Source organism: Apostichopus japonicus, chromosome 6 (assembly GCF_037975245.1).
Source record: "Apostichopus japonicus isolate 1M-3 chromosome 6, ASM3797524v1, whole genome shotgun sequence".
Lineage (NCBI taxonomy): Eukaryota > Metazoa > Echinodermata > Holothuroidea > Aspidochirotida > Stichopodidae > Apostichopus > Apostichopus japonicus.
Window position 1 is genome coordinate 11,668,529 of NC_092566.1, and position 15,426 is coordinate 11,683,954.

The 15,426-nt window shown below is 36.3% G+C and overlaps 2 protein-coding genes across 8 annotated transcripts in view; one reads left to right on the forward strand and one right to left on the reverse strand.

Annotated features, from left to right (window-relative positions):
• On the forward strand, nt 1–10,128 carry LOC139969001 (bolA-like protein DDB_G0274169). 3 transcript variants are annotated; one of them, XM_071973665.1, is made up of 6 exons: nt 1–151; nt 4,249–4,368; nt 4,524–4,929; nt 6,034–6,179; nt 6,931–7,116; nt 9,465–10,128. In XM_071973665.1, exons 3-6 carry the CDS (start codon nt 4,845–4,847, stop codon nt 9,561–9,563), a joined length of 516 nt encoding a protein of 171 aa, XP_071829766.1. In that variant the 5' UTR covers nt 1–151; nt 4,249–4,368; nt 4,524–4,844; the 3' UTR covers nt 9,564–10,128. The 3 variants fall into 3 exon arrangements, with proteins under 3 accessions (XP_071829766.1, XP_071829768.1, XP_071829767.1); XM_071973667.1 differs by lacking the exon at nt 4,524–4,929 and having other exon boundaries at nt 3–151; XM_071973666.1 differs by lacking the exon at nt 4,524–4,929 and having other exon boundaries at nt 20–151; nt 4,295–4,368.
• A 2-nt stretch (nt 10,129–10,130) lies between these two features.
• Nucleotides 10,131–15,426, reverse strand: part of LOC139968995 (ras-GEF domain-containing family member 1B-like) — an 87,111-nt gene continuing 81,815 nt past the window's right edge. For all 5 annotated transcript variants that reach the window (XM_071973657.1, XM_071973656.1, XM_071973659.1 and 2 more), the window contains 6 exons: nt 15,043–15,241; nt 13,883–13,962; nt 13,564–13,758; nt 13,006–13,129; nt 11,965–12,037; nt 10,131–11,041 (listed from right to left, as the gene is read on the reverse strand). In XM_071973657.1, the coding sequence (XP_071829758.1) occupies nt 11,014–11,041; nt 11,965–12,037; nt 13,006–13,129; nt 13,564–13,758; nt 13,883–13,962; nt 15,043–15,241 (699 nt within the window). In that variant the 3' untranslated portion in view covers nt 10,131–11,013. The remainder of the gene's footprint in view (nt 11,042–11,964; nt 12,038–13,005; nt 13,130–13,563; nt 13,759–13,882; nt 13,963–15,042; nt 15,242–15,426) is intronic.

Below are 15,426 nucleotides of genomic sequence, written 5' to 3' on the forward strand. Positions count from 1 at the left end.
TTTGTCCAATATGGCTTGCCATACTCGCATAGACGAAACACACTTTTGCCGACCATGATTTATGGTAGCCATTTTTGTATCTGACGTTTCTGCCAAATGGCTGACGATAACCCAGACTACAGAGCTGTGTTATCCTTTTCAAAACTTAAAGGTAAAATTTTTCTTTGTGGGCATTTAGTACCATTTGGCTAGAAAAAAAAACAAAGTTTGATGTTAAAAGACCATTTAAAGTACCAAGAATAAATATTGCAAGCTCTTATCCAGGTCTGTTTATGATAGGCTACGGAACAGACTTGTTAGGACCTAGGCCTAAGGCAAGGCCTAACTAAGGTCTGCATAGCGTTTTGCGCTAGACTAAGGCTAAGTTGGCCTAACTTTTTGATTCCCAAAAGCAACCCTATACACGCTAACGAGGGGTGGTTGAAATTGTATAATATTTTAAATTAACTTCGATCGATCCTACAACCTTTTTTGTTACTTTAACTTACAGTAGTTACTAAAACAACAGGGCCAGGCTAAGTTAACCATATTGTTAGGCCTAACTGCAGTGCAGATTACCCAGTGCTCAACCATGTTTTTCCACTTAAGGTTTGATGCCAGCTTCGTTGTAGTGGTCCCTGGATAGTCTACAGTCTATAGGCCAATTGACGTTGACAATAATATGGAACTTCACACAATAATGACGCATTGAATCGACCCTGACTTTAAAGACCAACTATGGAGACATTTCGATGAACATAAAATCCCACCATTTTTCATGTATGTAATCCTTAACTGACTCCAATCACATTGCTGTAATTAACTTTACCAATTTCGGACGTTAAATAAGTGAAAAATGGGACGAAAAGTCAGCTTCTATTTCAGACATTCCTGAAACATTCCTAAGACATCAGGTGACCATGTGACGTCAACGTTTGTATACCTCACTCACAACTATACTTTTAGTGTGTAAAGTCGTATACTTGAGCTGCCAAAAACATCAACGATATTACTCCTTTTTCCTCAAAATGTCACAATTCTGTGTTGTTGGAGGTTGCAGTTAAACCTCATCCAACAAAAGCATCAGCTTTTTTAGATTTCCGAGTAAAAGAACCGACGTAAAACGCCGCAGACTTTGGATCAATTTTTTGAGATCCACGCGGAAAGATTTTTCAGCACCCGGAGTATCTCATGCCCATGAGTCCACATGCATGACCCTGCTTCTGTGTATGCTGCAAATGTCTCATTCTGTGAAAATTATGTACTGTCGATAGCTGTGTCGGACCATGGTCGGACATAGCTAATGTGAAATTGACCGTAAACACGCCCTGGACGTCCTTACATGTAACATTATATCACGCAATTGACAGTAATATATTTACTGTAAGAGATGACCGTATATACCGTGCCAAGGGTATAGCATTGTTAGTACATGTACGGTAGTTAGTTACAACTCTCGCCGGCGTTGGCTCACAGCATGTGTAAATAGCCATGTTAGGATTTATCTATTTCATTTGTTGTATTCCAGTATCGTGAGTTCCTGATACATGTGTAATATTGTCCGTTCTGTTTATTCCGACATCTGCATGGTCCAAGGAGTTGAATAAAAACGGTAGTATGTAGCGATCGGACGTTTTATTTCGTTAGTGACTGTCTTGTGATTGTGGGATGTTAGTACTGGGCAAGGCCTGTTTCAACTAGACCTAACTCTATGGAATTACACAGACTCACGGTAGATTTTCGCCCAGGATTGAACAAGAAACGTGGATTAGGATATTCACTGCTAAATTTGTTTATTGACAGGATACTTTTTCTGTGTTTGTATACTTTTGGATATTAAAACGAGTAAGTACTATGTAAGTATATTGTACCGTACGGACCTATTGACGCTACGCTATGTAAAAGATGCCTCTATTTGAGTGGAAATTTTGCTAAGAAAATAAGCAATTTAACTAAAATTTCTGCTTATAATTGTCTTAAAACTTGTTGTTAACCTTCATGTGTTCTTGTTTTAAGCTAACAGCTTTTCAAACGCTCGAAATTGGAAATCAAAAACAGTACAATTGTTCGCTATCTGTGTACAAAAAGTGCCTATATCAGCGTTTGATTTTCGCGGTATACAAACAATGACGTCACACAGTGACCAGAGGCTCCTTTGGGTCAATCTCTGTTTTCAGACATTCCAGAGGTTCATGTCACGTGACTACCCAAAATGTCCATTTTCGTGGTCGTTTTTGATGGGTTATAGTAGGTTTTCGAAGATTATTTTTTACACATGTTGATTATGGGTATGTAAACTCCTAAATTAATGGAAAATCTCAAGAAAAAAAATTGCCTCCATATTTGGTCTTTAATTCCACAAAGCCACAATATTGACATTATCTTGCACTTAGTTTAGACACCCGAATGTTTCATTGCTTAAACCCCAACTGCAAATCAATGTAGCCACAACAGAGAGGTTGAGGTGATTCTAAAAGAGAGAAATACACTAAAGGGGTATTCATTTTACTATGGATCCACGAAGCCACAACATTGACATAAACTTTTGGAAGAGTGACACACACTAATGATAATTGATACATTGATTTCTCCGCGACTGCGAATCCGTGAAGCTACAACATTGACATTACTTTGGACTTAGTTCACTTTTTCAAGAGAGACACAAACTGCAACATCTGTTGGCGTTGGATGTTATGGAATTAACTAGGATTCACAAGAAATATCAAACAACACTTTGATTCAGTCTCTTTCTATTCAGCCATCCTGTCTCTGTGTCCATTCACCGACAGTAGTACTCTTATTGGCTAAATCATATACTCTGATTAATATGGTGACGCTATTGAATAATAAAATGTTTTAATCTAGATATCAATACACTAAACACATTAAAGGCGCATTGATATCACCGCCACTGCGAATCCGCAAACCCATGTCATTGGCAGTACTTGGACTTTATTTTAACTATCGATGGTTTTACCAGACTGTTTAATTATTTTCATTCAATTGAGGAGTTTCCCACCAATGGTAGGTTGTTGGGTTAAATGTTTACATGGCTTACCTGGACAACTGTTTAGTTTTTAATTTTTTCTTCTCATTGCAGAGGCTGTTTGTCTGTTTGTTTTGTTTGAATAAATTGGATAAATCAAGTACGACTCTTCATCATTGTCATTTGTGTGGCATGACTCACCGCTAGCTCCCCATTCAACTAGATTCCCAAATTGCTTCATAAATAAAAAGAAATATAATTGCACTGGTCGAGGGTCAAACTGCTTGGAGCACAGAAATATTTCACTAACTTTGCACATGTGTGTTGAAGTTAACTGTACTGAATAATCCACAAAAAATACAAACATTGATGTTTTATTTTTGCGCAACACATGTCAATTTTGGCTGTTTCTGTTAAGGCTTTATAGATTAAAATTTGACTTACGAGCGCAACCACTACATTGTCTATCAACACAAATTTAAGTGACACCACCATACTTAGCAGGATAGGTAATGCAAGATCACTATAGCACTTATCTTCAAATTCTTTTTTTGTCACAATCTCAGTGGATCAGGAAGAAATATACTTATGTATAGTTTTTTGTTGAGCCTCCGTAATTAGTTAGCCTGCCTAACAACACCTAACAATATACCATGAAGTTGGCTGAAAGAATTTTCTGACATTTCTTGATTCTAGCAAATAACTTGAAATCTCAACCTCATACCCAGTAATTTGAAAGGTTTTCTGGTGCATTGTTGTAGTGGACAAAATATCTATCAGATAGTTATCAGGAAAATTCAAATACCAATCATCAAAATGACTGAAAATTAGTGATATAGGCCTAACGTGATTCAGTCAGACAATAATGTAGCTAATAATGTGAGATCTTTATTGCCATTTAATAGACTACCAGGATTTAGTGTGGCAATTTTTGTATATTCACTTTGGGCAAAATGTACTGTCTAAACAACAAGACAAATTAAAAACACTTCTGTGACTTCATCCTCAAAAATTACACACAGTTTTGTGATTCGGTAATATATTTCAGTTCCAGGGATTTAAATACTTTCATGGCTAGGAATTCCTACTTTGATATTCCTATGCAATAATAAAATTCAAGATTAATTTCTAATTTAATAACGGCATCAAACTTTAAATATATAATAAAGTTAATATATTTTTTAATTATAAACCAAAATAGATTAGAAAGAAATCTGGTGTGCAGACTAAATAGTCATTGTCTTATGTAGAACATGATTTCTTTTTCTGACATATCCTTCAAGTCCTTCCAAATTGATGAGAATGCCATGCTGCTTTCATGCTTTGCAGGAACTGCAAGTTTATTTGACAACACTGGTGTTGTATGATGAGACATTGGCAGAAGACATGAAGTACAGTTCATAGTGAGTATTACTGTTCCATTATAGATCCCCTTATAAATATGTATTCACATTAGTAGATGTAGGTTGCACATTACAGAAAGTATCTGTCTGTTAAAGCCACTCTGGTATTTGGATTATGAGATCTTTGTGTAAGATCACTGATGTCTTTCCTACAGGTGATGAAGATGTGTGAAAGATGTGCAAGAAAAGTGACTTCAGAAGCAAAGCTTGGGAGAACTCCCTACTTGGCATGTGGATTTGACTTATTGATAACCAGAACTTTGTTGTTTTGAAGAGATCGAAGGTCATTTGAGAAGATCAAGTGGATTTGACCTATTGATAACCAGAACTTTGATGTTTTGGAGAGATCAAAGTCATTTGAGAAGACCAAAGATCAAGTTATGAAAAACTAACAAACAGAACCTCCAAAAGTAAAGCTTTAACCAGAATACAAAACGCATTGGGGTTTCGATGACTTCATTGCACTAGACTTCTGCATGTTCACCAGAAATAGCTCATACAATATAAACGTCCTGAACCACTATTTTGATGTACAATTACACTATGGCATAGTAAACACAGGTAAGTCTACTGTATGTGGCATTACACACCTCCACCAAAAATAATAGGGGTCTTGTACTCAATGTGATGCATCCACACACCAAGTATGAGAAGTATCCACGATTCCCATCGTTAGATATCATGTAAAAGGCTTGTCAGAGTTTGACCTCTGGTGACCTCAACTGAGATTTGACCTCACAAGCAATAGGATTCTTGTACTCAATATGGCAAATTCATATACCTTGTGTGAAAAGTATCCATGATTTTTACCATGGAAAATCATGTTTTAAAGGTTTTCAGGCCTCAACAAATTTTTTTTTAAATTACTCACTATTTGGCCACCGTGACTGGAACTCTACGTTCGCCAAAATGCAAAATTCACTTGCCACCGTAATTGCTGTTCAAGTCTCCATAGTAAATTTCTACAACATCAATAATTTCTATGAACAAAGGTTAGGCAGATACATAGTGCTGTGTAATTGCACATTGAAAGTTATGTTTCTTTGTAGTATGAAATTTAAACCTTTTTCCACCCAAAGTAAGTGATGAACAAAGTAAAACATGTCGGAGAATCATAAGTAGCCTCGTCTGCTGTTGTGTCTCAAACAAGCAAAAATAATACATCTGCAAAAATACCTACGAAGATAGCTTGGCTTCTGTTACATTAGGGCTCCTCTATTACTAGGCATATACTATACAGTAGGTGTGCGCGAGACCTAAGCCTATACAGTACCTCACTGCTACTTTGAACCACAAATCTTAGCGCGATTCATTCATTTTCCCAATGATTTATCTTGTATTTTAGCTGCAGATTGGTGCGGGAACAATATCGCTATTACTCATTACACTACCTAAATCAAAGCGATCTTTTACGCAATGAAAAATCTAGGTTGAAAGAGCATCTATCTTCCAATCACAACTGGTGTTGAGTGAAAATCTTTGCAAAAATCCTAGCAGCAGTAATAGCAAACTTTTCCAGGGAACCCCCTGGTACAACACTTAACAACTCAATTGAGCTACAACATGGCTGATGCTCAAGTTCAAAGAAGTAAGTTGTGCGCAGCAATAACTCATCTGGTGATTGGCTCTTATTTTCTTTCTCTTATTTGTTCTGCTCTCCTGTAGTGGGATCACCTATTAAACTTTTCTCGCAGACTTGGCTAATAAGGCAGAGTGGTGTAGCCATTTACAGGAGCTTTGCTTCCAGGATGACCTCTGATGCTGGTCCTGTGGAAGTATCTATCCAGACAAAACTACAAGAGTCTCTGAAGGTAATGTACACTTGCAGTACTCAAACTAGTCCAGCAGCAGTTAAGATTTGAAAACAAGCTGCACGCTTAAACTAAAGCATTGAATATCATTTCTGGTGGATGATTGGTTTGGTTTTGATCAAACTTTATAAATGCCTTTGTACAGCAAAGACGAAATGCTAGATAGCTGACATTTTCATGGTGGCTGCCTTTAATTGAAGATATTTATGTTTGTTTCTGTATCCTGAAATGTTTTGGTGTAGTAGCAAACACATAGTAAGGTGCTTTTTATGTAATTAATGTTTTGTGATAAATAGTAAGAGTTTCTGTTTTAAAAAAAACTTCAGGCATTCAACAAATCATTTGATTTTTTTTTTTTTGTAGATTGTTCATTTCTGACTTCAATACAGTATAGTGTCATGATTCACATGATCGTACAAAGTGAATCATTGCAGGAGTCCTGTTGATACTTGTCTTGTTAGTTCATTGTACTCTACATAACAAACGACCCATCTGGCTTGCAAAAGAGGGCCTGCTCTTACATCCATACACCATAAAGAATACTTTGATACTAGTGTTAGCTTAGCTGTATTTGATGGATGTCAAAGATCATATGAAGTCAGAGACTGAAAAGTTTTTGATGCAATATTACAAAGGCCTTACTTTATAAACAGTTCCCACCTAGGAATTATATTATAGTTGCAAGACGCAAATGTTCATTGAGCATAGGACACAGCTCTTTAATACCATTTTATCATTTTTTATACCACAGCCAACACACTTGGAAGTGATAAACGAGAGTAACATGCATAACGTGCCAAAAGGTTCAGAAAGTCACTTCAAGGTAGTGGTAGTGTCGATGAACTTTGAGAATCTAAGTCTCATTAAACGACATCGTATGGTGAATGATGTCCTGAAGGATGAGCTTGCAGGAGGTGTACATGCTCTTTCCATCCAGGTAGGTGGTGTTGAATGGTTTTATCAGGGCCCTCAACACTGAGGTTGGGGGACAGAGAGATATGGCCTCAATCAATTTCAAAGATACGAAATTCATGCACGTGTTGTGCCACCATAAGTGGCAAGTTCCCCCACCCTGAACTTTGGTCTGACCCCTAGATCCTCCGCCACCCCCTATCTCCCACCTGTGTTCGTGTCCTGGTTTATGGTTTATTCAAATTCTGAATGGCATGTCTTGAGTGGTCACTGGTAAAAAAACATTGCATGCTGTAGATCATTTATATTCACTGGAGTAATCAGAACTCTTTAGTTAAAGTCTGAGGTCATGATCAACGTCATTTGAGATCAAAAGCTGACATGTCATGAGCAGTGTTATATTAAATGTTTTCACGTAAAACTTGGGAAGGAATCGCAAAGTAAGGTGGCTTTCTGGTTCATATGAAAGCAAGACATTAAACTAGTTAATCCTCAAAAGTATCAGTATTTATTATATTTGTATACTGTATCTTTTCTGTGCACTGTGCTGTTCTCATTAGACTATCAGTTCTGCACAATGTCGTAGTAGGTACTGTACCCAGTTCTCTTGATAAAGTATGCCTAGTATTAGCTATATATTTACTAGTCTGGCCTGTAGTAGGTACAGTATTCTCTGTCATGCATACAGCTGGCTCACTTAATCATTATATTCTCAACATGCACCTAGTATATGTAACCAAGGATACTGTACTAAAACTACTTGCACTGTGCTGGATTGGTATTTTGTTTCAATCTAAACTACTATTCCTATTGTGCTAGTGCTATGAACTGTAAACAATGGTAATCAGAGTTCCAACCAATAACAACGGCAGCAAGTAGTCACCCCACTGCACCACAGAATGTATTTTAATACCGTTGAGTACAAAAGTAACTTTTGTGGAAAGTATGAACATTTCCTCTGAAGTTTTCATAATTGCGATCACTATGATGAATTTCAGTTCTGGCTTCACAAAAACAAGCATCTGTAAGATTAATGTATTCTTAACGTTTAGCAACTGTTTTATTAAAAGTTTATTGGCTGGCTTCTGCATATGTGTATAGCAATATATTGCCTACTATTTAGTGAAAGACATGGTGTTCTTTGCTACATTGTTTGATATTCTAGTAAATAAATAATTTTCCGATTACACTTTACTGTGGTATGATCTCAACTGTTCCGAAGAGAGTCATAATATTCTATACCATATTAAATTCACTTCTCATTCCTTGACTTAACAGAGGAAGTCAAAGACCTCAGACATCATTTGTAAAACAAATCACCTCATCCTCAGGAAAATTCTACCGTTAAGGGATATTGTTAGGCCACCATTGATCAAATTCTGTAAAGTTTGTAATAGGTGAAGGTTGAATGAACTTCATACTTGCTGGTAGATGTCAAAGGTCATTTGATGTCAACAGAAAGTTTGATAAACATAACTTTAAAGCTTAGATCAACATCATTACTGATTTGGGGATCAAGTTTATCCAGTATAAGAAGCATCTCGTTTTCTGTGCAGTTCAGAGGTTATTTGCGGCCAACAGAGATCAGCCTCAAAGCTTTGTATAAACAGGATATCTCAGTATGTAAAGCTATTATTATAAGAATCTTTTCTTATGAAATGTGGCAAAATATCTCTTGGCTTTCACATTAGGCATTGAGACTCCGACTTGTCTGGACCTTAAATGACCCTTGACCTCAAGAAAACAATAGGATTTTGTACTCACCAAAGGGGATCTACATTAAAAATATGAAGTTCACCCTAGCTTTACTTTTGCTGTTGTGTTGACATTGTTTTTTACTTTTGACCTCCACCAGTTTCAATAGTTCTTGGACTCGATATATCTTCATAAAGTTCATCCACCATGTTATTTTGAGTCATCATGTTTACAAGGTTACACACGTACGTGCCTATAGCATAGATTCTTATTCTTTTCAAGGAATCAGAAAATGTCTTGCAGCTTTTTTTTTCTGTATGTGTGAAATAAATACTTATCAACCAGTGACTTAATTGTCTACTTATGTTTGCAACAGGGAATATTATGATTGACTTAATTCTTGGACAAACTTAAATCAGCTTTATCAAATTATGAACCTGAGCAACATTGTTCTTTTATCAAGATACACAAACCATCTAGGCTCTGTGGTTTATTATGAAATCAAGATGGTGGGCCAATTTGCTAGTCTGTATACGATACCTTGGCCTGTATACATGATGCCAGTACATTAATGTTATGATTTCAGCCACTGTTTATGCTGGCTGGCATGGTTACCACATGATATCCTTCCTGTACAGGAGCCAAGCTAATGTCAAGTCATCTTTGTTCTTCTTGCAGGCTAAGACTCCATCTCAGTGGTCACAGAACAGTTCTGTTTCACAATCACCAGCATGTTTAGGTGGCATGGCTCGAGAAATGGCAAATAATAAGAGCTGAACAATCTTTGACAATTCTGGCTATTCCATACTAACTTTATACAGCTGAAAATTGGAATGATTGAAGAACTAATGACTGTTGAAACGCGGCCGAGGTTGAAGTGAGCATCTTCTCAATAGCTGCAAACCTTTATTTAGAGCACACAGAGTGCTGATTCAGTTCAGGAAACTGTGTGTCATGTTGGAACACTTATTTATTGATATATTTTCTGTTGAGACAAGGTGTGCATATTTATGATGGTACCTGCCAAGGTAATTGTGGGGGGAGGTGATGAACAAGCTAACACTCAGAAACCATCTGATGGTTTGTTGTTTTTTTTAGCTGAAGATTGGCTTGATCATAAGAAGAATTGTTAGTTAATGTTACACAGAGCTGGTGATCTGGGATGCCTTTACATATGGGTCTCATAATTTCTTCTAAATTACAACACAACTTGTGTCAATGGGGTTGAATTCTTCGTTCTGGTAACAGGAGTACATAACAAAATTTGTCTTTAAACAAAAGTCTGAGAATATATGGACTGTTAAATAAAAAGAGTATGAGACAATAAAATCAAGAAGACAGATGTGATCTATGACTTTTATTACTTTGCTTTTTACAATATGTACATTTGTATAACTGGGAAGTATCATTTTCATGAACCTGTTACAATACAATTTACTTTGGTTGCACTGGAACATGGTAAATAAACATGATCAATTGACAACATCCATTAGTCGTATATCTTCATTTGATGAGAAAAAACTACAAAAGCACCATATAGAAAAATGTTTCTGGCAGTGGGCTGTCATGCTTAAGAATCCTTGCAAACTTGGTTTTACATCACACAAAAATTTTCATAAATGGAAATAGTTCAAGCAGGTCTTAGTTGATGGCAGTTTGTTGTACTGTTTCATATAAACTTTTTTGATTTTATAAGAATTTGCTAAAAAAATGATTAGTCTGAGAATCAGACTTGATATATTATTTAATCTTTGATTCTGCTACATAGTTTGCTTTTAGTGCCCCTGTGTTAAATCATCAAAACATCCTACATTTAGCTCTCATCTAAGATTGCTGCTACATGTTGCTGCCTGTATTTATTGTACAAACTAATATAAAGCTGAAGCCATTTGCTATCTCTTGACAACTTGCTTAAAGTTCAGTCATAAACAGTGCAGTAATAAATAGAAAAAAAAATGTGCAAGCACACCTTGAATACTACAGATACTTGTTCCTTCTACGCTGAAATATTTCATACAAAAAGTCCTTTGCTACACTGACATGTGCTCAACTGTGGTAACCATGGTAACTTCTTCACTTGGGCTGAGATCATTGCATAACTCTCTCTCTCTCGCTTGGTGACTCCGTTGCCAAACTGTTTCCCTCCCAAGTGAGTACATTCATAGCTTCTTTCCTCCAATCAGAGACTGTTGATCTTCGATCAGTTTGTTTAGCACCTATTCGCCTCTTACTTGTTGACTTCTTCACACTGCAGTCTGATGGAAGATAACAAAACTTTATAGTTATAGTTAAACTTTATAGTTAAACTATTATAGTTACACTATTGTTATAGGGATATGCCGATGGCAAATAATATGACACTTTCATGGAAGACAAACATATTCCACATTGTTAGTTGAAACCCATCCCTCATATGTTCTTTCTAATTCTAGATCATACTACCTTTAATTTTCCGTTACAGTGTTTCCAAGGCTTTCAGACTTTGACCTCCGCACTAAATTATTGTTGTTGAACTCACTAAGGTTGATCCACGTACCAAGTGTGGAGTTCATCCACACTATATTTTGAGTAACAATGTTAACAAGCTAAGGCGTCCTATAACACACATTACATTCAGACTGAGGAACCAATTGTTTCTGCCATTGTTCACATCCAGAAACCCTAACCTTAACAGTACACCCCATAACCTCATGGTAATTCTTTTCATTGATGTCTGAGGATATGGAATTCATATATTTAAGTCCTCAGAATACAAAACATATGCACACGTATATACATCCATCCACAAGTGGTAGAAATGCATAGATTTACACGCTTCTAGTTGCCATAGGAGAAGCCTGGCAGAAATCTTGATACTTTCAACTAGCACAGAAGGAGGATGTGGTTGAAGCAGCTGTTTGCTTTTATTCTGCAATCTATTTAGATTGCAAATGATCAATCTTAGACACCCTGGTTGTTACCATCAATTAAAGTTAACTGTATGCTTTAATCATGATTGTTTTCAATTTGTGATCCAAATACTTTATCGCAGTATATTAATAATATGCAAAAGCAAATCAGCATTGTTCAATAGTTTCTTCACTATGTGAAATGAAACATACCTAGTTGCACTATTGAAATTCATTGTGGTGTCATTTTAGTTACTAACAACATTGGTGAATTAATGCCAGATACTCACTTTAAACTCTTGTACTGCTCCCTCTCCAAATCAGACTCTGGATTTTCACTCTCAAAGGATGCCAGATGTAGGGCTAAAAAACAAAATAACAGCAATTTCTAAATTAAGTCCTGCAGTAATAATGAATATGTTCAAATGTTAATAAAATAATTAGCACAACCATGAATTAAGGTGGAAGAGTTAGCGTAAGGTGTAAGGACAGTTAATTACTAACAGACAATTGGTTGTTCTTGAAAGGATGGTCTCTGGAGATCTAAGCAATGTCAGAATAGGAATTCATTTCTTTAGCATCACTTAGGATAAGTGCATTTAATACCACTGTATGCTGAAATAAAGGATAAGTTGTATACTTAATTGGTGTAATAAATACAAGTTGAATAGATCCAAGCATTACAACTTAAAATATGCTTGTAGCAAGTTTTATTTTCTTGCACCCTCATCTCCAGAAGTCTGGAAGTTTCTTTGTGACTAGTTGCCCTGTTAGCTAAATAGTCTCAGGAACTCTCTCTTACTTGGGAAAAACTTGGCTTGAGATCTCCACGACGTGTGGAACTTTACTCGTAGCTTACATTCACTGTTGAAGTCATTCAGCGATTCTAGTACATTTTTACCGCGTAGAACTTCAGCGCTATTATCTTTATTTGTTCGGGTGATTCACTTACTAATTTTAAGGTAGCCTAGCATATCAGCTGTTTGTGAGTTTATAAGCCTAGGCGTCCTACCAGTACAAATACTGCAACTATTATTCGACACCACTGGTCACTACGGCTTGGAATAAATATTCTAACACCACAGGTCGGAACTGAGATTGGATGACTGTGAATCATTTCCTTTTCTTATTGGAGGACTGCTTGCCGTACTTACTATTTTATTACAATTTAAATGCTTGCCTATAACACAGGTCGGACACATCAGGAATACAAGATCACAGGTGAGTGTATTTATTTCATTTATGATACCTCTGATTTAGAGAATGTTAGCTCTAAATGCTCATAAATACATTAACACACTAATTACACAATCATGGATACTTCTACTTACAATTTTCTGAGAATACTGGTGCTGTTAGGAGATAATTCAAGGTCTGCCTCTCTCTTGGGTACGGGCAATCCACAGTTTTCCAAGTCATGAAATCCGTTACTTGCTTAGCAAGCTGCCAAAATTTCTAAGTTTGGAAAAAAGGAAACCAGTGTGAAGAATTATGAAAGGCATTTTGCTTCAGTGATGTACTTTCATTTCTCAATGCTTCTCTGAGCATTACACTCAACTATTAGTTGCATATTAACCAATCATACCAACCTACCATTGGTAGACCAATATTACAATCTACAATTGGTAAGTTATTCACTTACCTGTAGATGTCAATGATAAAGGAATATGAAACAACTTAACACAGGTATCATTATTCATCTCATGGTCCAAAATCAAAATTAAGAATTAGTATCCCTGCTGGTGACCCAAACAATTGTTTACACTGATTTAGTTACAGTTGTTACTGTAATTCCCTTTTAACATTGCCTTTTGGTTCTCATTTAATGGAAATTAAGTCCACGGATTGTTACAATTAATTTCTTTATTGTGGTGGCTACCGATATTTACCTGGAAATTAATATGACCATTGTCAGTCTTGTTTGAACAACCTTCGTTCAGGAAATAGAGATCTTTGACTAAGAGACTGAAGAATGGAATCACGATCTTGTCACAAGCGCCTTCCTGAGCTGTGAGGGCCCTCTGCATGCCTGCCTTCAGTGACTGTCTGTACGTGGTGAAATTACTTGTGGGATCCATTTGGTGCTGAAAGTAGATAAATTAAAACAATGTCACTCTAATCAGCATCTTCAGTTCTATAAAGAGACACATTTAATTAATTCACTAATAGCAATGAAGTCTGATTAATATGCCTTATTCCCTCTCTTACCTCTAATATTTCAAATTTGTCCATGTTCACTTTTCCCCAAGTCTTTTTTAACCTTCCAACTGGGCACATGTTCAAGCCAGCTGTGAAAAGAAGCATAGAGAGTGATGATTTTGACGGCTGTGGTCATCGAGCACAGTAACACTCTAACAGGAATGTGCATTGTCCCAGTAGCAATGGAATAGTAGTTGTGAATACTACAGGTCAGTGGTACTTTCCTCAATACATGAACTATAGTGCAGAGTACTTTTATGTTTACCTAAACCCCACAAAATGAATAAAGACAGGAAAATACACTCTTCTGATTTAATAGTTGTCAGATGATGAATATTTGACATTATAAGCTCACTATACTTGAACTACATGACAAACAGATACCCACAAATAATCACTATGATAAATCCTATGAATCAAGTCTAAAGGGGGTAGGAAGAAGCATAGTTTCATAACAGCAGGTAAAAAAGTCCCTGTTGGTATCACACCTAAAATAGCAGAAGTGTGTACTTTTACAGACCGTGCATTTAATAATTGATTCAAAACTTGAGGCTTTCACTGGATCACTGAATTCACAACCATGTGTCTATTTTGAAACCAGATCAACACACCCTTGGGGTAGTTTGTGTTGTATTTCATGGGAAATGTACAAAAGAAATAAGGAAAAATAAAATAAATACAAACAAATAATCATAATAATGTAAGGAATACATTGAGTCAATAATATCATAAATGCCCATACATAGGTTCCCTGAGGATACAGTGGGTGAGACACAGATAGTAAATACACAAGGACAGCATTAATGTTAGCTGATATGGACTATTGAGAAATTGATGCATTGCAAACATGCCACCCAACGTATGCTGGCTTAACCCTTGCCAAACAGATTTCTGCTTTGGTCTTTCTCGTTTAACTGAAGTCTGCATTTTCGAAATCCAAAACTGTTAGCGTAATCATATTTTTTTTGCAAAAACAATGTGTGTCACTATAGAAGTCATAGTCAATTTTGGCTGAACTTGTAAACAAGTTAACATTCTTGTTTACATTACACATTTCCTGAGAATCGAGGATATACTTTTGCGGTTGACAAAAAGGGAAGAAATAAATCTCTAAACTGTACTGCACTATGGGCCACATATTAGGATTACATGGCAAAATATACACTTACACATTATCGCCATCAGTGAGTTGAAATTGCCAATGTTGAAACATTCTCGAGCTACGTCTATGAAGTATTCAATGAGTTTGGCCCGATGTTTCTTCTTAATGTGCATACAGACCTCTGTAGCTACTAAGTAACTCAGCCTGTTGAACCATTCCACATAAGCCTCTAAATTTCTTGTCCTTTTGATGTCTTGGAATTTTTGCTGCAAATCAGGAAGACAATATTTGGAATAAAAAAATTATCTTTTTCTGTTCAAATGGAATATTTCTTATGACTTTCCACTACTATGAGTGCTATTGGTCTACTTCATGAACATCAATGAACATTCTGGAGTTCACAGGAAACAATACAACACATTTTAAATAGAGCACATTAAAACGTGTGGAA